The sequence below is a fragment of the Corapipo altera genome, unplaced genomic scaffold (genome assembly GCF_003945725.1).
Source record: "Corapipo altera isolate COAL_440 unplaced genomic scaffold, ASM394572v1 61305, whole genome shotgun sequence".
Classification (NCBI taxonomy): Eukaryota; Metazoa; Chordata; class Aves; order Passeriformes; family Pipridae; genus Corapipo; species Corapipo altera.
In genome coordinates this window covers 1883814-1911009 of record NW_020884909.1, presented here as the reverse complement: position 1 = coordinate 1911009, position 27196 = coordinate 1883814, and the positions used below count along the sequence as shown (strand labels likewise).

The 27196-nt window shown below is 40.4% G+C and overlaps 1 protein-coding gene across 6 annotated transcripts in view; it reads right to left on the bottom strand.

Moving 5' to 3' along the window:
- HOOK3 (hook microtubule tethering protein 3) overlaps window positions 1-27190 on the bottom strand; it is an 81536-nt gene extending 54346 nt beyond the window's left edge. For 5 of the 6 annotated variants that reach the window (XM_027652971.1, XM_027652972.1, XM_027652973.1 and 2 more), the window contains exons 1-3: window positions 27079-27190; window positions 14314-14399; window positions 6091-6163 (exon numbers count right to left, since the gene is read on the bottom strand). In XM_027652971.1, coding sequence (XP_027508772.1) covers window positions 6091-6163; window positions 14314-14399; window positions 27079-27135 — 216 coding nt within the window. In that variant the 5' untranslated portion in view covers window positions 27136-27190. Of the gene's footprint in view, window positions 1-6090; window positions 6164-14313; window positions 14400-27078 lie in introns of those variants that run through there. The other variant, XM_027652976.1, reaches the window with a different exon arrangement.
- Between the last annotated feature and the right edge of the window lie 6 nt (window positions 27191-27196).

The window sequence follows — 27196 nt, the reverse complement described above, 5'->3', positions numbered from 1 at the left end:
TTAGAGTAACTTTCTTTCAAGAATTAACTGTACCATCTTTGTATCTGGCACACAATCAGTCAACTGTGAGGGTAAAGCACTTTCTTTATAGACTGACTTAAACTTAACAATGATTTTCAGTATTACTCAGAGGGCTCTCAGCTTTTTTTTTTTAACTCATTTGCAGTGAATATACTTAGATGGTTCTACTGCCACCAGCAGAGAATCATCACAGAGAAACTACCACCAATGTTTTGTACTTTGAGATTCAACTCAGCAGCTCCACTAACATTTCTGAGGTCATAGCACAAGGAAGCAGCTGAATGAAAATGAACAGCCTGAGAAAGTGTAAAAGACAACCAATTAGATCAGAAATCTAAATCACAGCACGTGATGGTTGCTCAGAATTACTTTTCTCTTTCTTAAGCACATGGGGAAAACCTAACTCTAGTTAATGAAGATCATTAAATTATGTAATGACAGAACACAACAGATAGAATTTCAAATATCAGCCATGACTATTAAGTGCCATATCATCCTTTGGACATCAGCCCATGACTACATGGGATGGCTGTTTGCTTGCATCAGCAATGTGACTTCCTCCTTTTCCATACAAAGCACATACACTACCCTTCCAATCCCTTTTAACATCCGTTCCCTGCATCCACACCTCTGTTGGAAAACACATGAAACTTCCTGGGGTAAAAAAAAGTCACAACTATGCTTAAAAGCTGTTGCAGCTCATAACAGATGGACCATTAGGTGTTTCCAGACAAATCTCTATCCATTTTCAATCTCTTTTTCCATCTGCCCTTTCTGTTTTATTTCCCCAGTCTCCTTTTACAAAGGCCGGGAGCTAATGCATCCACAAAGGCAACCTGCACGTCCTCAATCTTTCTTTGAACACTTAAATTTCACTAATATCCACAGCAGAGCTGTGTGGGTGTTCTCCATGTTCAATTATCATTACTCTCTCAGGTAACAGCCATCTGGCTATAGTTTAGTACTACATACTTAGCACACAGCTTTCAGTATGAGACTAATCCTTAGTACACAGCATTAACCTGATAAACTGACTGGAATGAATGCAGGGATGATGCGATCTGGCAACACCATACAACCCAATGTTTGGTCTTTTTCTCTCCTATTTTTCTTTTCTTCTCACCTGTCATATGAAATCTCTATTTATTTAGTTGCAATTTACTCTCTGTTTCCAATCTCAGGTCTGTCTAGATTTCTCTCTATACAAATTTAGTTGTGTAACGAAGGGAAAGCCTGATGAAGTGGACAGCAGAAAATGCCCTTAAGCTTGTGATGGTTGACAAAAAGGGGGCATGGGTTATGTAACCTTTTGTTTTTTCTCCAACATTATAACAGCCAGCCCCCAATTTTGCATTATTCTTAGCATGACTGAAATCCTGTTTGTGCTGAAGACCCTGCGTGAATTGACTTATTTTTGTTTATTTCAGATCTTGAGTAACCTCTGGAAGTGTTGCTATGGCACACTCTCAAGCGTTCCAAGAATTCAGATATCTCATTAAGGTGCATTCTTCCCATCTGCACTTAAAAGGGGGGTGATGGGGGAGAAGGGGTAGGTGGGTGTGGGAGTGTGGGTGGGGAGGGAGCCTGTGCATGCATCGTTTGCATCGTTCCCACCACACACATTGGGTTTCTGACTTATGCTGCGTTTTGCAGAAGCATGTCTCATTGCTGATTACAGGTGGAACATAGAGAAAGACTATATCACTAGCTTTGGGGGCTATCCCCCTTCACACTGTCTTCTACAGAAAGAAAATCCCCAAAAGAACATATACAGTCACATCCTTGACGAGGAAAGAAAAATTAAATGTGGGTCTGAACACAGACAGCAGTCCCACATGCAACTTATATTTGGAGATGCTGTTGACTTAGGAATTTAGGGTATATCAAAAGAGAATTAAATATATCAGTTGCTAATTATCTTTGTGACAGAAATGAATGCTGGCTTACAATACACCTATAATCTCTGCTTCTTGCTTGAAGAAAAAAAAACATTCACATGACAGGCTTCCACCCGTAACAGATAAAAACCCTTTAAAAGGATGCTGTTGATGAATAAGTGCTCCTTACCCTGCAAAAGAATAAGAAAGTAGTAGCAAAACGATGCTGTACACTGAAAACTAGCTTCCATTACTCCACCAGTCAAGCCAGCTTGTACTGTAGAAGAATTCAGAGAAAACACAACTGTGCTACTGCAGGGAGTCAAAATTAGTTCTCAAAAATCATGTTTGTTTACTTAGATTGCAGCATTCATTGGTAATTCCATTTTGCAATATTATACCAAACAGGTATCACTCAAACTGTAATAGTTGCAGAAGGTCTAGTGGCTCCTGCTGTTTGAATGTGCTATTCAGTACTGGAACAAACACAGCTTGCTACTATATACATCAATAAAATTGTACTTTAAACTGATGCTGCAGTCTGAATGCCAAAGCAAAAAGTCCAGAAGTCAAAAATCAAGGAAATAATCTACTTCCTTCCTTTCCCAAGCTTCCCTCACTGAATAGAAGGGGAGGAAAAAACGGGTGACAATTTTATCCCATACCTCAGAGAGTCAACAGTTTATTCTGTAATTGCCAAAACTGACATGTGTGTATCAAATCAACAACTTGATTAAGGAATTTCATTCCTGGAAAATTTTAGCAACAGAATTCCTTTCTATGCTGTCTTCCATTTTCAATAAAGGTTTTATGTTCAAGATGTCATCTTCTTCAGCATGAAATGCTAGGTCCTACACAATTTAAACTCTGACTATATTAAAGCGTTCAGTTGTACATAATGAAAGAGATAATGGGTTTGCCTTTTTTTTTTTTTTAACCATCATAAAATTGCAGATGAAAAGTAAGTTTCTTTGTTGCCCAAAGGAAGACACAAACTGTTCTGCATGCTGATGTAGGCAACCCTGGAGAAGTAACATGTTTCTCTACTAAACACTGGTCAGCTGTAAAAACTAGAATGTTTGCCCAGTGATTCCTACTTTGCAAGTCCCCTGAGTTCTAACATTTCCCTTTTTCTATCCTGTGCATTTCTCAGTCTCTCAAGTCTGGCAACTTGCCCTGAAACCAAGAACATAAAAAGATCCTTGTGAATTTATCCATTTCTTTTAAACTGGTACAGCAACAGGAAAAATATTTTTAACGACCTCATTATTGCAGTTATCAGAAAATGAACTGCTAAACAAAAAAAATAATGAAAGCTGAGCCATACATTCTTGTTATTCTCCATACAGGACAACACACAATTTATAATTAATAATCACATCACTCATCACCTTCTCCCAGGTAATAAGAGACAGGACAGGACAAGAGGAAATAGCCTAATGTTGCGCCAGGGGAATTTTGGATTAAATATTAGGAAAAAACTTTCATGGAAAGTGTTGTAGAGCATTGGAACAGACAGCCCCGCCAAGTGGTGGAGTCACCATCCCTGGAAGTGTTCAAAAAATATGCAGATATGGCATTTGGGGACACATTGTAATGGTGAACAAGGTAGTGGCACTAGGTTGACAGTTAGATTTGATCTTAAATGTCTTTTCCAAGGCTTAATAAGTCTATGATTCTATCATTTTCTGAGTACTTCTATCAACAGTGATTAGGAGGGCTGTATCAGGCCTACACTTACCTCTGCAGGCCCTCCCAACCACAGTTTCACAAAGCAGAACTACCTGCACGTTACATTTTGGATTGTTTTGATATATGTTCCCTTCCCAGACTGGCTCCTTCACTGAGAGCTTGTACATGTGGTGATTATTATACCACATGGTGTCAGAGGCAAAGAGTGACTACGTTCAGCAAAAGGAATACAGTGCAATCATTATCACGACTTATGAGGCAGTGAGGTAACCCAGTTATCAATTCTCATGGCACTTCTTAAAACATGAAAGGAAATCTACAATATGGAGTCATTCAAGTGTGCTGTCTACATGTTAAACCTAGTAACAAACACAGGCCTAAAAGAAGGCTGCAGTGAGGTGGGGGGTCAGTCTTCTCCCAGTTAGCAAGTGACAGGACAAGAGGAAATGGCCTCAAGTTGTACCAGGGGAAGTTTAGATGGGCTATTAGGAAAAAAACCCTTCACCAAAAAGGTTATGCAGCATTGGAGCAGGCTGCCCAAAGAAGTGGTGGAGCCACCACCCCGGGAGGTATTTAGAAGATGTGTAGATGTGCCACTTGGGGACATGGTTTAGTGGTGGACTTGGCAGTGCTGAGTTAACAGTTGGACTTGATGATCTTAAAAGTCTTTTCCAGCCTAAATGATTCTATGAATAGAAATGCACAGACTGAAGTGTTCCCACAAGCCAGACTATAAATGACTGATTGGCTGATAGACATCTACTAATAATGTTTACTCACATATAAAGAAGAGCACTTGGCAAAGTATAGGATTACTCTTCTGGTTAAAAAAATAAGAGTTAAAGTATCACACATATCTTTTAGTATTCTTCATGAAAAGGGAAGTGCTGTACAAAAAGCTGGATTATACATCTTTTTTAAACAAAAAAATAATAAGTCTTTAGTTCTTGTTTACATAGATACATGAAAAACTAGATGGAATGACATCAGAAAGAAACTGAAATTTGACCTGATGTTTTTCCACTGTCAGTCACATAAGGAAGTTACTAGATTGCTCAGCTTTTTTTTTTTTTTCACACCTGCTAAGCCTTGCATCTGCCAAATTGGTGGGAGACATAAAAAAATATTTATTCCTCAAGCTCCATATGACAGCTACAGAAGCTGCTGCTCTGCTTTCAATCAGCTGAAATGCTATTATAACAAACAGTTCTCAATTTGTTGTTCCCCACATTTAACAGCCAAGACTTCAGTATGAAATACTTAGAAAATTATTACTTAGGAAAAAAACCCCAAAGAAATATTTTACAGAAAAGTAAAATCTTGTATCCAGCTGTTCACTCGCAATTCCATACACTTCTTCGGAAAGGTCATTTAAATGAACTGCTCTCCGTGCAGCAGAACTCTAAAAGAGTTTTTTTAAAGCTTTTTTAGGGATCATGTCCTTTATTCATCAGTCAGTCAATATATCCTCATCAATGTACCCACATTTTTGCTGGCAGCCCTGCTAGACAAAACATTCTAAAGCATTCCAGACTTGCACACAGCTGGCCAGACAGCAGAGACCATGCCGATAGGTCTACTGACCAAATCAAAACATACACAGCAGCAGTGTGCTCCATCTCTGTCTCAGGCAACTCAGCCAGTGATGCTGACAAGCCTGCAAGTACTAAAGCATTTCACAGCTGTAGCCATTCCTGAGATGCTCAGAATGGTTTTTGGTGGCTGGAACATAGGAAACATGAACTAACAGTCAAACCACAACTGCTCTGTTTTCCCCATTAGTCAGGCTAAAAATGGAAATTTAGAAAGGTGCATAGATCACTCTCTGAACAAAACTACTCAGAAACTACACTACCATCTGCATGTACAACTGTGTTCTTGGGGTTCTAAAGCAAAACGTTCCTCAGTCATAGAACTGGAAATTTGATTGCCTTAAGGTTTGCAGAGAAAGAACTAGAATGCCAAGTGATACAAACGACCCAGCAAATAGACTGTGGTGGAAAACCATGCTGAGTAGAAACACAGAAAAAACGTAACTTCCTCTCCTAAAGCTCAGCAGTTCTGCAGAACTGAAAAAGTAAAAGGAAGAAACACTTTGCCATTTTTCTTTAAATATATTGCTTATTATGCTCCTCTTTTTATGCAGCTGCTTCTCAGAGCTCTTTCTTTAAAGCTACTTTCACACTGTGCATTAAAAAGAAAAATCTTTCATTCAACATCTGAAAAACAGGAGAGGTAATTGATGCATAAAATTTGTTTTAATATTTTCTTTTTAAATCATTGCAACCTATTTACAAGTTCAAAATGTCTTTGCTAAACTATGCAGTACTAAAACAACATAAGAAATTTAAAATTGAATAAGTGTAACTAAAACAGTTGAAAATTCAAAATTATGTACTATAAAGCAAGGTCCTAATCTGGGAATATGCTAGTGTTTAGGCACAATACTGTACTAAGAACTGAAACAGAGATTCACAGACAAGCAAAGTAATTCAAATACCTTCAGCCTCCAGTTATCTCCTACTTCTGTTTTGATTCTGTTCAGCCAATTTTCATCGAAGTAAGCAGGGTCTCTGAAACACAAAGAGTGTAGAGTATTCATTAAAAACAGGTTAGAGGAACTGTGAGTACACCTTAGTCATTAAGCCCCAATCTCAGGCTTGAGGTCATTTAAATGACTACCTCTTCTGTCTGACACGTTGCCTGAACATAGTAGTTCAGAATCCTGTTACTACTCATTTTTCTAAGGCCTTGCATCCTGTTGATAGCATAGCTTCATTTGTGTGCCATGGGCAATTAATGCTTTTGACAAAGCTGCTGCACTTGGAACATATTATGCCGCTTTTTCCTCCATAAATCCTACCTCTAATTTCTCCTCTGGGGCTGGAGCAATATTTAGTTGCACTCCTGGAAAGTGTTAAAAATAAATACTTTCCCACATATTGTGGATCCCTACTGCTGTACACTGCTTACAGCTACTCAACTCTTAAATGAAAAGCTTGAGACTGAACAACACATATGCTGTCTTTATACAGTGAAAAGAGTTAAAGGAGTAGGTCAATATAATATAAGGAATGGCTCATATTTCATCCAACATATAAAGATAATACAGTTCAGAGTGAAAAAAAAAAAAGCTCACCTTTTCTATTTTTTTTATTAGCAAAAGGCTCTTAAGAGTCAGTGTGGTAGGCCAGGTGACACTTCCACATGAAATATTCTATTTTCTGGACTCATACTTCTGCATTTTCCACTGAGTACTATTAGATTTACTGCTGTACCCGCTACAGATAGAAGGGTTCTGGACTGAGCTCTTTTTTTTAGGGGTAAGATGCCATGAGATCTCTTGGCAAAAGCTCAAGAAAACTCTGAACATGCCTGGAGAGTGAAATAACATTTATATCATATATACCGTAAATCAGCAATTGCACCGGTACTTTATTAGGGCACAGACTCTGCAGCCACACTTTGTACCCGATGCCCAGCATCTCCTGTATTCCACCTTTCCCACAATGTCTTCACAATGCACCAGGGTCTGCAAGCAGTACTACATTTACAATACACAGCAATGGAGAAAGATCACAGACAGCAATATTTCTCTACTGATACATTCCCATTGCTATTTTTACACGTTTTGTTACAGGTCTTCTGGTGAGGATTACAACATATTTCCTTTCCTTTAATATGGCATCAGCAAACATATATCTGGAAGAACAGCTTTAATTACTAGTTAAATAGATGTCTCCAAATTATTTCTAAATTGTCAAAATAGCACCAAAAACCGCCCTTAGAGAACCTTCATACAGGTTACACAATAATTAGTTGCACTGGAAAAACACTTTACCAGGAATACAATAAGCAGATAAGCAACAGGTTGGGTATCAACACCAATACAGAGACGATCCTCTCCTTCAAATAAATCACCTGCCCTTATAATTTCATTTCTGTCTTCGAAAGTCCAATTAAGTTCATGATTAATACCAAGAGAAACGCTTTCTCTATATATCAAACTATTGGAAATCAAATCTGAAATAAAAGCTATTCCACAAGGATTTCTACACATACTTTTTAAAAGGGGCTTCTAGATGTTAGGTCATTCACAGTCCTTGCTGCAAACAAGTCTTCCTCTGCTAAATTTTTGGGAATCAGGATTCAATCATATTCAGAATTTTTTAACTGCCTTAGTCTGTGTCATTAGAAAACAACAGTGTCATTCTTATGGTGTTTGAAAAAGCATCACCAAAGAAAATACAAAAAATGTGTGTTGAGAACTGCACAGCTAAACCTGACATCTCATTTTGAAGAATCACTGCACGAAACAAGGGCAGTGGATGGAACACAACCATTACCAGGAGATGACTCGTTCATGAACCAAGTATTTTGAATTCAATAAGTTCCTGAGCCTAGATCCAAACTTAGACCATCTCTTGCACTGGATAACTTTTCAGGTTTAGAAAGTTATTTGTGTATTAGTTGATTGCTGCCTAGTATCTGAATAGCACTGTAGATAATTGGGACTTTTCTTCAGAGCACTGTTGATAATGCTCTATCACTCCATGTGATGTTTTCAGCAGTGCTCATTTATACCATCTCCATCTTATTTTGTATGCAAATTTTCCTTTATTTAAGCAGTCATCTCTCCATATCACAGATGCCAAGAGACAGAAATACTCTTCTGAAGAAAACCAACCCACAGAGCATGTAGTATAACTCATGATTATTACTCATTTTGACAGTGGTACAGTAAACTGCTTCAAGAAACGTCTGTTTACAAAAAATTCCCTCCCCCAGCAATAATGTATTAGCATGGCTTTTGTGTTCTGCATGTGTCAAAACATACACAGTGTGCTGCAATGTATAATATATCAAATGAATAATTCATTAAGAGGACACGATGCACAGATGAAAATACAAACCATCTCTTACATTTACCAAGGCCAGTATGACACAGGAAGGGAGAATCAAAACAAGAGGGACACCTGGTACTAGCAGATTCCAGAGTGAGATGAAAGGAAAATTTTAAAACATAGTATAAAACAGGAAATTATGCTGTTCTAGGGATACCAGTGGACAGTAAAAACATAAAGAACATCTGAGAAGGCTAAAAAAAAAAAAAAAAAAAAAGGAAAGAAAGAAAATAAGGATGCAACTCAGAAGCTAGCTATGGCACTTCTACCAGCATAAGCTACATGATTTTAGGCAGACAGTCTACTCATAGACAGTTTAAACATCTTTTGTTTCCAGTCTTTCTCCTGGAATACAACAACACTCTGTAAAATAATCATCAACACTGATTATGTACAGGCATCTTATCTTACTGTATTTCATACCAGTGCGAGTCAGGACCAATAACCTTCACATCTGAAAACAAGCACACAGTGAACCTTACAGAATAACACAAAAAAAAAGTAAGCTAAAGCTTAGGCTGATTTTCCTCCTCCAAGACAATATAGTCAGCACTGGAGAATTTCATTCAACGGTACTTTAACCTGAAATTTGAAGATAAAGGTTTATGCTATAAAGAAAGAAAACGTCCCTCAGGGATTTACCAATAACTTTATTAACAACTGAGACTGTAAGCAAAATGCTCATGCTTGGTTACATAGAACACATTTCTGCCATTTTCTACCACATACTACATCAGAAGTGAAAAACTTCTGAAGGGGTTAGTAATTTCTGCTGCAACCTTTTCTTCCCTTCTTGCAGCAGCTTTGTTACAAAGAATTCTGATATATTTGTTGTGATTGAATGGCCCTTACCTACAAATGGGCTGCTACTTTGAATTTAAAAAATATTGAGAACTATGTACAAAAGAATTCAGAACAACAGAAGAAGCTTTTGGCCCCTTCTGAACACTTGGCACAAGGCACTGCTAGTTTTTATCAGTTGATGAATGAGCAACGTTCCCCCTTTTTAATTTTACTGACAATAAATCCTACAGTTTTTTATTGTGCACATTTTCTCTATGCCTAAAACAACAAATTCCCCAAATTAGGGATCTCTCAAAAACTGTTCCTTACGATAAACTACTACCTTCTCTCCTCATAAGTACCAGTGAATTCTTTCTATTAAGGTAGAGGTTAAAAAAACCCAGAAATAATACAGTTCACTTTCAAACTGTTAGGTTTTCCAGAACAAACGTTATCCTCACTCTCCTATGGAAATACATCCAGATCACTGGACCACCCCAATATCTTTAGATTTTCATCACTGCTCTGCCTCACTTAATTTGATTTCTTCATTGACAATATTTTCTTCATTCCTAATGAACTTTTTTTTTTCTTTAAATTCTCACTGGATATATTAATCTGCTATTTCAGCCTTTACCTAATTAACCTCTTAATACTAGTAGGCTCAAAGAACACATACTGATAAAGAGACTCAAATAGGAGGCAGCTATACTGAAAACCACCCAATTTCCAAGGAACATGAATTACAAAAATAGTACTTTACCCTTCTCAATGGAATAAGAGTAACAGCACTTCACTTTTGTGTCTGCAGCCAAGACAATAAACTTGCCCTTTGAAGATTACCTTTTTGACAGATTTTCATGTGAAAGACAAGTCTTCAAGTTTTCACTGCAAATGACAGGTTTGCAGTCACCTGGTGCTTTCAGGCTGTGCTTGCTCTTTGCTATTTAATGTCACTGCATGACTTTTCCAAATAACCTTAAGTCTTGCTCTTACACATTTCTCTACCTGCCCATGCTCCTTACATAAAAAGAAGGGTAGACTGCAAAAGCCTGCTCTAGACTTGCTTCAAATTGTTGAACATTCCCTAATTCCCAACACATTCTTCCTGTGGTATCTTTTCAAAGGAGCATAAAGAGGATTTCATTGGTAGGGTTGAATTTGTTTTTGTTTTAAAGAAATAATACTTAAAATGGCTTTGTCAACACGCTCCTGATCAGTTTTCTATTCAGCTATACAAATGCTGATCCCTGTATCTGACCTATATTCCAATCTCTCACATCCAGGGAAACAGACAATGTTTGGCTATTCTGCAACCCTACTTCAAAAATCAATTAGACCAATCTTCTGTTACACTTCTTATTATACATTGTTTATCTTCTACTTTTCTGGTTAAAAAAAAAAAAAAGGCAGCAATAATACTTTCCCCCAAAGATTGTTCATATATTAACATACAGACTGTGGAATGAGAGGCTGGAAAGCAGAGCCACAGAAAGGGCCCTGGGGGTCCTGGTGGATGGCAAGTTGAATCTGAGCCAGCAGTGCCCTGGCAGCCAGGAGGGTCAATCCTGTCCTGGGAGCATCAGGCAAAGCATCACCAGCTGGTTGAGGGAGGGGATTGTCCTGCTCTGCTCTGACCTGGGGCAGCCTCACCTCCAATATTGTGTGCAGTTTGGGGCACTGCAATGTAAGAAGGATATCAAGATGGCAGAGAGTGTTCAAAGGAGGGCAGTGAAGATGGTGAAGGGTCTTGATTTGAAGTCGTGTGAGGAGGGGCTGAGGGTACTTGGTGTGTTCAGCTGGAGAAGAGGAGACTGAGGGGAGAGCTCATTGCAGTTACAACTTCCTTAGGAGGGGAAGAGGAGGGGCAGACACTGATCTCTGCTCTGGGATGACCGGTGACAGGACCTGAGGGAATGGCCTGAAGGTTGGATATCAGATAAAGGTTCTTCCCCCAGAGGGTGGTTGGGCACTGAACAGGCTCCCCAGGGCAGTGGTCACAGCACCAAGCTTGACAGAGTTCAAGAAGTATTCGGATGATACTCTCAGGCACATGGTGTGACTCTTGGGGTATCCTTCTGGGCTAGAAGTTGGACTTGATGATCCCTGTGAGTCCCTTCCAACTCACCATATTCTGTGATTCCTATTGTACAATCCAAGATCAGACTGCTGTTGCTCTTCAAAGTTTATCTCAGCAAGAATTAAGTCAAGATTTAGCAATATTGTTGCTAAATTGCTGCATGAGATTCTCTGTATCCATTACACAAGTAAGCAAAATGTTAAATCTAAAACACAACTATCAGAAAGTAAGATAGTCAAACACTAATTTTGTCAGGTTCAAATCATTACCTAAGGCATAAAGAAAGAATTATAAATTGTTTAGGTGATCTTTACTATATAAACTAGGCAAAGTAAAGAATTTCTGTGTTCAGTGGCAGTACCGCAGTTGTTACAGAAAATATTTTAAAATCATGCTACAGAAATGCAATATTTGTATTTTACATCTGTTTTTGAAACATCACTTCATCAGTTGAAAACACTATCTCAGAACCACATGCTAAAAAGTGTTGCTTTGAAATATCTGACTACATGGAGACTTCCCCTCGTCCCCCTTTTATTCTTCCTGTGAACTTCTCTCACTAGCAGTAAGGCTCCTGCTCCTGAGGATCTGAACCTACAGAACAGATTCAGTGTCCTCACAGCAGTTACGGTGCCAGGAGCTCTGTCAAACAAACCATCTGTGTTCACAAAACCTGAGCCACGCTGCAACACAAGAGGGGAGTGGCAAGAGTTAGCACAATGGAGGACCCTGATCTTCTGACTAACATCATCTAAGAAGGGTTGCTGCTTGCTAGGGGTTTGAATTCCTGGCATTGTTGAAAGACTGCCAAAGCTTGTCCAGCTCTTACACAATTACTCTTCCTGCTCTTCCATCTTGGCACAAGCTGTACAGCTACAGAAACCTGGAAAGTACAGTGTGATTATGTGGCTTTCGAAGCTATGGCAAAGGCTCAACTGGTGTTCTTCCCAGCTGCATCAGTTAGTGAGAGGGTTCTGAGGAACAGAGAGATCCTGCAGGTCAACAACCAGCTGTGAACTGGTGTTGGCAAGGTTTTAGTTTCGATGGCCACTGAATCATTTTGAGAATCAAGGACTGCTTTGAAGAGATGGGATTCACCTGACTGTGGTGGGCAAATGCATCTTCACCAACAGGCTGGCCAACCCGGTTAGACCAGTTTTATAGAAGGAAAAATAGAGAAAGGAACATTTAGTGACAAAATAGTGGACTCTGTTGAAAAACAAAGAATGTGGGACAATGTGAACAAGAGATACCTCACAGTCAACAAAACAGGGCTGGGTGAAGAGGGATCACCCCAAGTATATGCACATAAATGAGGAAAGGCCTACAGAAAAACACTCCAGGGAAAGCTTCATTCTTGGGATGCAGCAAGACTGGATGCATATGTGGAGTGCTTGTGCACTAATGCATGCAGCATGGAGAACAAACGGGAAGAAACAGAGCTCTGCATGTAGTTACAAGGCCACAGTCTCACTGGGATCATGAAGACATGGTAGGATGGCTCCCATGACAAGGCTGCTGCCATGAATGCATACAGGCTCCTTAGGAAGAACAAGCTGAGAAGGCAGTGACAAGGGAGATGCCCTTCATGCGAGAGAGCAGTGGGAATGCATGAGCTCTCTCTTCGGATGGATATGAGCCAGCTAAGAAATTATGGGTCAGGATGACCAAGCAGACCAAGATAAATGACATTGTTATATATTCCTGCTACAGATTGCCTGAGCAGGATAACATCATCCTGGACAAAATGATGAAGCACAACTTGGGTAAGTGCATAGCAAGGTGGGCTGAAAAATGGCTGAAATGCCAGGCTCAAAGGTTTATGAGCAGAAGCATGAAATCCATCTGGAGCCCAGGCCATTAGCAGCCTACCCAAGGGGCCAATACTGTTAAATGTTTTTAATAGGGACCCAGACGATGGAACAGAGGGAAATTTGTCATATAGTGTAAAAATGGAAGGAGTGTTTGATACACCTGATGGTTGTGCTGCCATTTAGGAGGAATGTGACGAGCTGGAAAAACAGGCTGACAGAAACCTTACACATCTCACAAAGGTACATGCAAATGAACACCATACACCAGTATGTGCTGGGGGCCAACTGGCTGGAAAGCAGCTTTGCAAACAAGAAGCTGGGTAGAAACCAAGCTGAACACGCTCCAGCAACATGTCCTTGTAGCAAAGAAGGCCAACGACAACCTGGGCTGTGTTGGGAAGATCATTGGCAGCAGGCCAAGGGAGGCACTACTCAGGTCTGGTAAGACTACATCTGAAGTGCTGCATCCTGGGTTCTCGAGTATGAGAGGGACCTGGACATACAAGGAAGTTCAGCAAAGGGCAAATAAGATGATTAACAGACTGCAGGATCTGTCATACGAGGTGAGACTGAGTGAGCTGTTCTGTTTTTTTAGCCTCAAGAAGAGAAGGCTCAGTGGGATCTTACCAATCCTGTGTATAAATAGCCTGATGGCTCCTTCTTTATACCCTCACATAATCTCAGTGGTGTCCAGTGAACAGGCAAGAGGTAGTGGAAACAAACTGAAAGACAAGTACTTCCAACTGTGCACCACTACACTGACAGTTCCATTCAGTTAATCACAGAAGTTTTATTGCATGAAACTAATTCTAACATCACTGATTAGGGCCAGTTACCTCATCTTGCACTGGTTTCAACTTTAAGTGTGAATCTGTAAGTTTAGTTTTAATCCAACTTATTTTCACTAAGTTCACCTCGAATAAACATCTCCCTAAAACAAAACTTTTCTTTTTCATTTAAGCTAGTTATCTGAAAACTACAGAGAAAAATCATATTAGTCATGTTCCAGTTTCAAGTACCATCTAAGCACAGGAAAAGCCACATCCTTATGGAATACCAGCCAAGACTGAACTAAAACACATGTAAATACAGAAAAATGTACAAATAATAAAACTTAGTTCATTAAGTAAACAATTCCTTACATTTTTTGAAGAACCTGGGCCATCACAACCCCACTCGTTAAATCTTCCACGGTCTGGCATGGTGCCTCAACATTAAACGTCTGGATCTGTGGCAAAAAGGAAAAGGTTATCTTCTTTTACTTCAATGTCAAAGAATTTTCAAAAGTTTAAAAAAATGCTACCAGTAGCAAACAGAACAGATTAAACTCCACAAGTGCATTAAGTGTACACGTTAGGTTTAAAAAGCTTTAATAGCCATGATTTAATAGCAATCAAAGAAAAGAACAGGGCTTAGCATCCTTGTTTTCACAATAAACTTTGCTACAAGTAACAGTAGTACATTCTCCAAAAGGCTAGCTTTCCACCACATTTTCCACTTTGAAAAGTCACTGGACCATGCAAGTACTCCCAGAGCATACATTGAAAAAAAAAAAAACCCACTCTCTCAATTAACGTACGTAAGAAACTCAGTTTTTAGAAGTAACACTGATCAGACAAATTGTTTATCAGCTCTCCACAACCAGAAGATCAAATGCAGAGCGACACACTCCAAACTTAATCATTCCCTACTATCAGATGGAAGAGAAGAACCAAGTGCTGCTACGCCCTAATGGGTCTACGCACTACTAGTGTTCTGAATACTTCAGGGTGTTTTATCAACACAGTGACAGGCACTACAGTCCACAAAGCAAAGCTCTTTTCTTCCTTCCTCTCTTGGTGAGAAGAAGAGTCTATCTACTTCAGCACAATCTTTTTAATTGGTCTATGTTATTCTGAATTTTAAATGACGTGGATGTGTTCTGTGAAAATAATGTTGATGACGTTATTTGGAGGGTATCTGCCTAATGCTCTCTGCTACTGTCCTTCTCCTAGGAGAAGCCTGGGTTTATTTGTAGAAAGGGGTGCTCATGTGCACCACAGACAAGACATGCTACAAGAGCTCTTACAGCTTCAGAGTACATAAATAAATACGTCAACCAATTTTTTTCTGAACATAATGTACAACCATTCCTGTTTTAGTGGCATTTGAAACAGTAATACTGGTCAGAGTCATTTCCCAATAAATACCCTTTATTATGTATGTGTCTTACAATAAAAGACAACTCATGCAACAGCAGAAAATTTTGCAGGTCCTTTTCTGAAGAGAAGGCCCTCAAAAAAATCAAGAGCACAATAGTCAGATTCCCACGATACCTTTGGAACGTCATGTTAGCATGCCAGCAATGCCACTTAACATTTATTTGGAGAACAGGCACCTAGGTGAATGTTCCTTTCTTTCCTTTACTCTGGAAGAAAAAAACCTAGCATTCAATTAGGAAAAAATCCAGCAATGATATCCACGAAGAGACAAAAAAACCAAGTCCCCAGAGTATGTTTGCTGATCAAGTTCAGCTGTGACCAATGAATAGTCACAAATGATGTCCATGTTCCAAAAGCACAAGGATTCACATGCCGTTGAGAATACTAATATTTTTCATAGTTAGATGACAAAGAACAGAAAGAAAAGCTGAAACTAAGATGACTTGTTTCTACACATACTCTTAAATTTTGTAATAAGCGTATTTTATTTGCTTGTATATTTCAATTGTGTCAAATTTATGCTGCAAAGCACTTATTCAAATCTTTAAAAAAGAACTACATCCTTTTCATATCCTTCAGAGATATGAAAGTAACAAATTCTCTTCAAAAGCTATTCCATAAAACATCTTTACAAATTTATGTCAAAGTTAAACTCCTATACCATTCTCAGACAGTTCTACAGTATCCTAAAATGGCTAAAAAACAGCAGAGTTCATTTTCTAGAAGGGACAAAATGATAAGAATGTGGCAATGCAGAAGCAGAGTCCAGCCATGGAGACAAATAAGCAAATGTTTGTGTGCATGTGGGTGTGAGTCCCTCTGAACAGCTATTCAGTAACACACCTGTTAAAACAATGCTCTTCCTCTGCATTGTGATTTGTTTCCTTCTGGGAGACTTCTCTCTCTTCCTGCTGGAACTGCTCCTCTGCCCCTTATTCCTGAGTGCTTTGCAGTACAGTCCCCATCGTTAGTTCCACAAAGCTGTCAATTAATTCCCATTCCCCGACAGGATTCTTGGATATTTTTCCCCAGGATCGCTATATGGAGCCCCCACATCATGTGTGGGCCCACATGAAAGTCATGAGGTTCAACAAGGCCATGTGCACGGTGATGCAGCTGGGTCAGGGCAGCTGATAACCCCCGTTATCAGCACTGGCTGGGGGACCCATGGATCGAGAGCAGCCCTGCAGAGAAGGACTTGGGGGTGCTGGTGGGTGAGAGGCTGGACATGACCCATCAATGTGCCAACCAAATCCTGGCTGGTTCATCAAAAGAACTCTGACCCTCTACTCTACTCTCATGAAACCTCGCCACCCTTAGCACAAGAAAGACAAGGACCTGTTGGAGCAGGTCCTGAGGAGAGCGACAAAACTGCTCAGAGGACTTTCCTCAGATGAGGAAAGGCTGAGAGAGTCAGGGTTGTTCAGCCTGGAGTGGAGAAGGCTCCAGGGATCCCTCACTGTGGCCTTTCAGTATTTAAAGGAAAGGTGGGGACAGACTTTTTAATAGGGCCTGTAGAGACAGGACAAGAGATAATGGTTTTAAACCGAAAGAGTGTAGACCCAGGCTGGATATAAGGAAGAATTATTTTATGATGAGGGTGGTGAAACACTAAAGCAGGTTGCTCAGTGAGGTGGTAGATGACCCTTCCCTGGTAAGGTTGGATTGGGCTCTGAGCAACCTGATCTAGTTCATTAGGTCCCTACTCAAGGCAAGGGGGATTGGACTATTTGACTTTTAAAGGTCCCCTACAACATAAACCATTCTATGATTTTATAAGAAGAGACTCTTGGAAAAAAAAAAGGGAGGAAAAAAGCCCAACAACTTGGCTCAATCACTGCCTCTAATAGGCCTTCACACCTTTTCATCAACTAAGGGTTCTTTTATTTAATTTTATTAGATATTAAACCAGATCTCTGATCCACATAGACACAAACTTGAGCATTTTTATACAAACCTTAAAAGAAGGAGTAGCAAGTAACTCTTTGAATGCAAAGGTAGTTATCACCAGGGACTAAATAATTGCTTCAGGAAGAGACAATACCTTCGAAAAATCTGAGTTACAGTTCCCAATTACATATATGACTAGTAAGGATTTGTTATCTACTAGGGATAGGATGCAAAAATGTATTCCATGAAAAATGCTTTTGATATGAAGGTCAGAGAACTGGATGAACACTCAGTTGTCAAAGACAGTAAGAGAAAACTGAGATAAAACTTATTATGGGGAATCCAGCATTCCCCAAAACTTCAGGGGAAGAAAAAGAAAAAGTAAAAAACGAACAAAGCAACCTCCTTCTACATCAAAGAAAAAAAAAAATTTCTCCTTTCCCTTCTCAACACTAAGAGATAATGAAAGACCTGCTCTTTCCACAGTGATTATATCACAGTTTGGTTTTTATTACTGATGCAGTTGCATAATAAACCTTTTAAGTATTCTTTTGAAATAATACTTGAAATCATTTTTAGTGGTTCTTAGCAGATAAAACACTGTGTGACTGGTTACCTTATGCACAAACACAACAAACGGTAACACCCAGTTTCCAATTAGTTATTTATCAGAGTGGTGGGTTTTTTCCAATTATTAAATTGTTAAATTGTTCTTATCTAAACCTACAAGGCTTACCTCTTCTTTCCAATTCTCCTCCCAACTGGTCCAGGAGCAGGGAGGGAATAAGAGACCACCCATATGATACTTAATTTCCAGCCAGGGTTAAACGATGCCAACGACAGTTTAGAATTATTTATCCACTATTTTCCTATGGTTTTGGAACTGACTATGCAAGCTTAGAGCTAGCTGCCATGTAGAGCCTGGAACAATACTGTGTCATCACATAAGATACAGATCACACAGATAAGACAGGGAAAGGGGGCGGGTGAAAGGAGACAAGAAAGGAACCAGCCTCACTGGGTTGGATGCGTAACACAGACCATTAACAAAAACACTTGAAAGAGCAAACTGGCAGAGAAGATAAAGGAGGGTTGGGTACTTCTGTCTTTGTACAGTCACCCCATATTACCTACAAGATCTGCAACAACCTCATTAAAACAAATTTTACTCAGCTTCAATACCTGGAGGAAACCAGAACATAAATTCTTTCCACAATGGCAAGCTAACTAGGTTCTTCACACACAGTTGTCCTTCAGATGCTGAATTCTTGTATTAAGACACACCTTTCAAACGAGAATTTGACTCCTGTCCTATAACCAGATCCCGTGCTTCTACATAACTTTGATCCTCGTTCACCCATTTTTCTCCTCATAGTTGGTAGCACTGCTATCTTCTGCTTGAACAGTCACGGCATAAGCTATTTTTTCATGCTTTCCAAGACAACAGCAGACTGTATGAGACCAACAATGGGGAAACAGATTTCTAATAAGCAACAGTTTTATTCCAGGATTTGAATTTCTGGGTGTTTCCACTGATTTTTAGGTTTTCAGACTTCTATTATTAAAACCTCAAGAGACACTTTGCAATCCAGCTATAACAGCAGGCACTCAATTAGCCAAGCAGTGAAATGGCAAGGTTATTACATTACAGGCCAGGCAAGGGATACTTTTGGGGGAAGGACTTGAATGCTAATTTTTTATTAATTTCCTTCTCATGTTATGTATACTGTGTTTAACCCCAAATATCTAAACTGGTCAAACCCATGAAAGACCTCAACCAAAACACTTCATTCTAAGTGCAAATTTTTAAAAGATTAAATATTTCCCTTGCAGAAACACAGTGCAGAAAGCAGAAGATACACCTTGACTAAAGGTTACTTACTAAAGGACTTGGGAGATGAGAGAGCCATGACAGCGTAAGCCAGTTGCTACTGCACTATCTTGGCATTGCCACTAAATTGCTGCTAACTGGAGTGTTCAAGTATGACAAATCATTACGATACAATGAACAGAGTCTCAAGTCTGAATGGTGTTCAGTTTAACTGTTTCAGAAACATCCATGAGAAGACAAGCTAACCTACCAACTCCTGGGGTGAAAATGAATATATTCCTGTTGAGAGCCAGAGGAGCCAGCTGATGAAAAAGAATTCTACAAAGCATTTGTAATGAAGATAGAATGAAAATATAATACATAATAAGAAGGCCTAACAGAGCACCATAAACCAACAGTTCTTTCCAAGCTTCCAACTATTTCATCATGTTTTATTTGAAAGAAGTATTTACCAATTGACACTTTCTCTTCTTTTCTCAAAATACAAGCTAAAGTGCAAACATTACCTCAATGCACCTACATTTCTAGGATACATACATTCACCCTCCACCAAGCACCAATGAATTTTAGAAAGCCCCAGAAGAGCCTTTAAAGACTAGGAACATCTTCTCATGGAAAAAAGAAAAAAAAAAAATCACAAATGGTAGGGTTTATGGGAACCACCAGTCTCCTCTGCTAATCAGAGTACAAAAATTTCCATCTCTACTACCCAGAGATGACAATACAACACACTTAAAATGATGTAACATTAAACATGGGAGCAGCATATCTTCTGTCTTCAGCATTCTCACTCACAGAAACCTAGATGATAATCCAACAAATACAGTTGGGATGCATGAAGTGTCACCAAAGGAGGATAATGAAACTGTCCTCTAAAAGTAGGTGTTCAATGCAAACAGCAGAACAGTGCTCAATGAACAGAAGAGTGAAATTCTTTTTATTCTGAATGAAGACTGCTAGACTACTAGAAACCTGCATAGCACCAGGCAAATGTGCCCAAAATGATCCATACTAAAATAAACAACAGGCTGCAGGGCAGAGCTTCTATGTGATGGCATAAGCCCAATTAAAGTCCATTATCTTCTTGGCTAGTGGCAAGCCAGAGGAACTTTCCAAATTTATACATGTTTCTAAAATTACTTAAACAACAACACACCAAAAAAAAAAAAAAAAAGTGAACATAAATGACACTTTTCCCCTTGCAAAATACAGAAGAATAACAACTATTTAAATCCCACGATGCCACCTTCTTGCAGCTATAATACAGAAGAGAAATGTTGTCTCTATTGACAGGTGAAATAAAGAGCTCTACCCAAAAGGCACAGAAGATGAATCCCAAAGCACTAAGTTCTACTTAAATATCACTTGCACAAACTTCCTGATCAGTGTGGAAACACAGGCTCTCATAGGATCACAGGAGTAAGAAAGATTTAGCAGCTAAAAGACAGGATTCAGATCTCTCCCAGAGGGAGCTGGCACTAAGTTTTCATCAGGATAAGAAATTTCAGACTTAACAGATTCTAGAACTGGTAACACAAATGTATAGCACAGCACTAAAAACAGCATATCTTGCAGTTCAAGTCTTCTCCTTTTACTTATTTATATTTCAGCAAACATTTTCCTGAACTTCATGGAGACTATGCAGGTAAGCAGAAAAAGATTTTTCAGACCAAATTCCATGATTCCTTAAAAAAGGCATTAGCCACCATGTAAAAAGGCAGCCATCTTTTGACACGGTCCATAAAATAAAATCATCCAAACCGTGCCAGAGTGATCAAGTCCTGCTGTTTGTGTCCTGTTTTTTGTTTTTTCCCTAGCCACAAAAAGCGTGGTAGAATTAATAAAAACTCAAAAAAACCCTAACGAAGAAACAAAAAACTCCCCATAAAGTCTGTTGCAGTTAATCACACACTTTCTTCTGCTCATTCTTATATTGAAGTAAAACTATGGATACCTTGCTGCCATGGCAAACAAGTTCACTCAAAGGTTTATCTTATGTAATCCTGGAATGTAGAGAAGGCTGTAACTCATTTACTGCTTTGCAGCTCTGCAATGAATAAAACACAGATGCTCATTTCCCAGATCTATTGTCCCCAAGACATAAATCATATGGGCCATAAATATGCACTTGTTGTTTAGTTTAAATATCTTAACTTAGCTACTCTGAAAGATTTAGCTCCAACAGGACTTCCACAGAGGATACAAAGCACTTCACTTTCAGTGTAGTATACAGTTGCAAAGAAGCTTGCAGCTAAAACAGCGTGAAAGAGCCTTAAGAATTCAAGGGCTGAAGCACATTATCACCAGATTCACAATGCATCTTCTTGTGCAGTACTTGCTCCACTACCTGCACCACTCAAAAACATTTCCTGTGTGCCCCCTTTGAAAAGTTCCCATTCCCTCTGCGGCCCCAGCCAGTCCAGTGAAACACAACTCCAGCTTTGTATTCATTCAGAAGCTTTTGCCTGCCACAGGCAGGACTGGAGTGCTGGCCCGACTCCCCCGCCTTTAACCGTGGAGAGTTTTTCCCTCCACCTTCTCCTCTTTTCCATGTTGTCTCTTTGTTCCCTGCCCTGAATCAGAAGTATTAAGTAACTCACAGGAATGACTTTAGTCACGTATGGAGAAGTAAGGGAACAAGAAAAACAACACATGCATACTCTGCAGGGCGGGAAACCACTACCAGCAGTTTGGGGAAGGAGTTAATCCCTTTCCCTTTCCTGTGTGGCAGGACCTACCAGCCTGTTGGCAACAATAACCACAAGGACATTACTACCCTCTTCCCCTCACTTCCAGCCACGCATTCCTGCCTTAACCTTGTGCTAGTGTAGTTTGTCGTGTGGCAAATAACCTCGTTGTTTGTTGTTTTTTTTTTAATTAATCACTAGGACTTGCAAATTAAATTGATTAAACAACCCCAGACTTAGGCTCTGAAGCTGGAGGCACTTAGCCAACCGAATCTAGGCAAGTCTTTCTAAATAATCACAGTACTCAAGAGTCAGGCAAGAAAGCAGAGAGCAGCAAGGGCAGGGGAGAGGCCCAAGACTCAGCTTGCAAGTCTGATTTGCTTTACAGAAGTCAAACACATTGCAGCAAAAATTTCTGATGGTCAAGGAAGAATAAAACAACAGAACAACATCTTACAGTTCAAGGGCCTTAAAAAATGACCTCACAAATAACACAGACAATTGTGCATAATTCGCAGTTTGACTTCATCTCTCTGAAATAACTGCTTAAGTATTTCAGAAAAGACAGAAACAGATTTCTCTCTGCACCTCCCACCTCAAGATTAACAAGATAACAGAAAAGTTGTTTCCTTTACACTGTTTAAGGTTCACAGCTCCTAGCAGCAAAGTCTGTTTCTTCTCTAGGCAACCCCTCACCAAAAAATGAGGGGGCAGAACTGGGAGCTGAAATTGAGCACATACTAAATCATAGCTAAATATTTATTTCTCCAGAGAACTTGCAACTGCTATAGGTGTATCACCATACAGAACAGCTCCTCAGAAAGCAGAAAATTGAAAAAAGGCAGAATTTGGGACAAGGCCCCAAAGAATGAAAATCTAACACTGTCAAAATGCATATGACAAAAAATACCTTCACGTCCAAATTCTGTCTTCAGTCTTCCTTCCTCTTGTTGCCTTTTAAAAGATGGGGAAATAGGAAGCAACACATGCAAATTTTATCTTAATTACCTTTAATTATTGTATTCATATCTTAGCAGCCTCCTATCACTTGGTTTACAATGTAATCTTGAAGAGAAGTTCCTCTGCTTCTGCTTGACCTCTTGGCAATAGGTTAAAAAAATCCCTATAACCTAACAATGGTGCTAGACACTCCAGCTCCCTCAAGCACAACAAATGTTACACTTTAGAATATCACTGTCTCAAACAGCTATCCCTTTAAAGAGTGGAGCAATAAATTCTTTACCATATTAGTGAGAGGTCATAAAAAAATAAAAAAAGGTTGCTCAGTCTATTGGTCCTTCATATCAGTTACAGGGGCTGTGATCTGCCAGGTTCCTCAACCCATAATCCATGACTGCTGACAAGCTCAGGGTGTTTTTTTGCTTCTATCTAAACAGCAACATAATTCAAAAAAACTGCCTTCTTGACTCGCTGTCATCATGAGCACAATCGAACACTCCTGAAATTTGTTTTTTTTTCAAGAGGTAAGAGATGCTGATGCAATTTTATCATCAAAAGAAAATGAAACCCTACAGCTTTGTGGTCAGTGATCAAGGACTGGAAGAAGAAAGAATTTAAACAGGCTTAGCAAGTCGCCTACGATCTTGGCATCTACAAGGAACCGGAAGAGTACTTAAAAATATAGATGCACAGGATCAAGAACCACAAAATCTAAAAAGAACATAACTGAACAGCAGCAGAAAATAGCTTTCCCACTAATTTCCAGCAATTTGATTCTCTCTGAAAAGGGTGCCTACCAAGCATTTAAAAGCAGCCTTCTTGAGGAATCAAAATCTGTTTCACCACTTGCTCACACGGTCTCTATATTTCATACCAACACAGACAAATCCTTCCAGCTGGGGATAGGCCACCACACAGAAGACAGAGATACACTGTACTGAAGAGATTTTTCAGCTGAAAAGGAAGAAAGGTCAAAGGACTCATATCACATAAGTGGCTGAAGTGCTTCTCAAACAGAAGGTGCCAAAGCAGGGGCCTTGCAGTGTTTACAAAGTTCTCACTTATCACAGAAGTTTTAACAGAAACTATATTCGGCCTTGAGGGTTCGAAAAAAAAAGAAAGCAGGCAAGACACAGCTCAGTGGAGGCAGCACATAGCAAAATAAGAGATATTCATCACAATGAAAGAAGTTTCATGACACCTTCACAGCAATTTGCTACTCATAACCACTCAGCAGCGACCTCACTGAGGAATCCCACTGTTTACATACCAACGCTAAGCAATCTTTTCGGTATCACATCTCAGTTCTACGTTAAAAAAGAAAATTTCTCAGGTTACACAGGAAAAGCCTGCAGCCACCACGCCGATTTCAGAAAGACATTTTAAAGTGTAACTGCCACAGGCACATTTGACAGCTCTCCACGTTTTAAGAAAGGCCTTAGCTATGTATCTGAGTCGCGAGCAGTCCTGACGCTACGCAAAAAGAAAACAAACAAACAAACAAACAAACAAGAAAAACCCATGTGTTCATATGTGGACCATCCATAAGTTTTAAACGAAAAAAGACGTTGTGAATCTCTATTAGATACGCTGAAACAATTTTAATATTACTGTAGCTTTACCTTAACAGCCACATTTTTCTAAACTGCCCTGGCTGAAGTGCATCTTGGATAACAATCCCATAGCACACAGAAGAGTCTCTGAAGAGGTTTCCGGGAGATTTTTGGTAGAGTAATAGTTCTGCAATTACAGTAGGTTGGAAACACTGCTAAAGTGTAAACATCAACTTGGAGAAGTCAGTATTTGGCCTCCAGTCCTCCGTTAAGTTTTGCTCAAGTCACCCTGGCTGCCTGAAAATAACATCATGGTCACCTGCTAAAGGGGTAGAAAGCCAAAGCTCACCCAGCTGTTTAAAATCCTGAACAAAAATTATTTATGAACCCATTTGATGATTCTGTAAGAGAGGTGGAAAAAAAAAAAAAAATGAGAATCACACCCCGAGTTGGAGCACAATGACAAAAATGGGCATTGGCAAAATATTTAAAAATAAACCAAAACATATTCATAGGTAAGCAGCCTGCTCCAGCTTAAACATACCAGAACAGGAATCACAGGCATGCAAGGTAAAAGGCCTGAGCGATATTCCCCTTCATTAAAATCATGAGTTGGCAGAGGGAGGAACACTTTCATCTCACCCTATATTCCATCTGAGCAAACATTCAGTTTAGGTTGAACAGGTTCTCAGACGTGTGGAAAGCCTTATCTATTCAAAACACAGACAAACCTGTTTAGGTATGTCTGTATGAATGTTAAACAAGCAATCTGGGAGGCTAAACCAGTTTTCAGGAGCAGCCAGCTTCTCTGGTATAATGGGAAAAGGCTGGCCATCCTAGATACACATAAACTGCTATTAAGACAGCTCTACTCTCCCATCTAAATGAACGGTTTCCCAAGAATCATTATGGGATTTGAGAGAAGGCCAGGTAAACAAATAAAAAAAAAAAAAAAAGTGTCATCTTGTTTATAAACACTCAGTTTCATTGAGGAACAAAAAACTTCATTGCCTCTTTTGCAATTTTCATGTATCCTGGAATAAACTGAAATCACCTCTCCGAAATCACCATTTTTTTTATTGAGTCTGTTTCAAAGCCACATTCACATAAAAAATGACGAAACTGCAAAAATAACCCATAACTTCACACATTCATCTCAGAATCATGTTGACCAAATCTAAAGCTGTTTAAGAGGATTTACTATTTCTGCTGACCACAAAAAGATAAGGCTAGTTTCTTCATTAGCTCAGTATCTGAGGGGCTGCAAAGTTGAGAATTGTAAAGGGACCTGCGTGGACCACTACTACAGAGAGGACCAGACTCCACTGGAGAGGTACAGCTTTAGGAATGCAGATTATAAAGACTGAGCCTCTCACTCAGCCTTTCTTCGCCAGTATTGACACACATCGAATTCCTCATGTTGGGACTTCCATTCCCAACATCTGAAAGAGAAAAAACGGAAAACCAAAAGCAAGACAAGTGGCCAACCATAACAAAGATGCAAAAATTGGCAGGAATGTGAAGGAAAGAGAAACTCAGTTACTTATTCCAGACTTGTATGAAGCACTGAGGCACACTCTTCCCCAAAACCTCGCCTTCTGTAATGTCCAGGCCACTTGCTGACCTCTAACAATTAGTGAATTTCCCTTGCTCATCCTTTTTGACTTTCACAGAGAAACTTAACCTGTCATTCCCCAGGAACTTACTCATCCTCATCACCATCTGAGCTTCAGTCAGCTCTGCTCTCTCATACACCAGATGCCTGAAAATCTCTGTTTCTCTTCAACAGTCAACTGTACTGCAGAGTTTCATAAACAAGTACTTCCTTGGCATTTTTTTTTATAGAGGGGGGAAAAAAAACCCCAAACCCGCCACAAAACCAAACCCGGTGGTTCGAAACAACTAACCACCAAATCAGCTGCTACAGAAATACAAAGTTTTGTGGCTGTGTTACAGTCCCTGCTCAGGTTACAGAGTAACTGCAAACCCAGTTAAACGTCCACTATATTTTGGCTGCTCTTTGAGTGACAGCGTAACCTGAAGACGTTTTTGGACCAACCTCCAAACATTAAAACGGGATAAAGTGATTCATAGCATAAAATCATAGAATCGTAGAATGGTTTGGGTTGGAAGGGGGCACTGAAGATAATCTTGTTCCAACTCCCCTGCCGTGGGCAGAGACATCTTTCATTTACACCAGGTTGCTCAGCGCCCCATCCAAGATGGCCTTGAAGACCTCCAGGGACGGATATATCAACCGATTAGGTTTGTACTGTATCATCCTCGACTTCGCCGGTGGAATTTTGTCTCTCGAGACTCAAGCGCTGCTTAAAAACAGAGAAAAACAAAGCAGGCGGAAATACAAGCTTCTGGTCAGAAACGGGGCCGAGAGCGGCGGGCGGGCCAGAAGAGCGGGGCAGTGACACACGGACGGCACAGCGGGGACGGGACCGAAGCCAGGGCCCGCAGCTGGCCCGCCCAGCCCGGGCGCTCCGGGGGCGCTCCCTCGGCCTCGCCGGCCGCGCTCCGGCCCTTTGTTCGCCCGCCGCGGGGGCAGCGCTCGGGCGGAGCAGGGCCTCGCCGCGGGCACCCCCGGAGCGACAAGACAGGGCACGGACAAGGCGAGGCCGGTCCCCCGGGGCCCCGCAGAGCCCGGCTCGGGGCGGGCTCCGGGGCGCGGCGCCTCTCCCGCCGCAGCGGGGCGGCGGCGGGAGGGCGGGAGGCGCCCGGCGCCGCGTCCCTACGACAGGGCCCAGCGCAGCGCGGGCGGGAGCGCGGCACTCACCCAGGTGAGGAGGCTCTCGCCCAGCTCGGCGCGCTCCAGGCTCTCCACGTTGAACATGGCGGGGCTGCGGGGCCGCGGCCGGGTCGGTACCGCCGCTCCCGCCCCGCCCCGTCCCGGG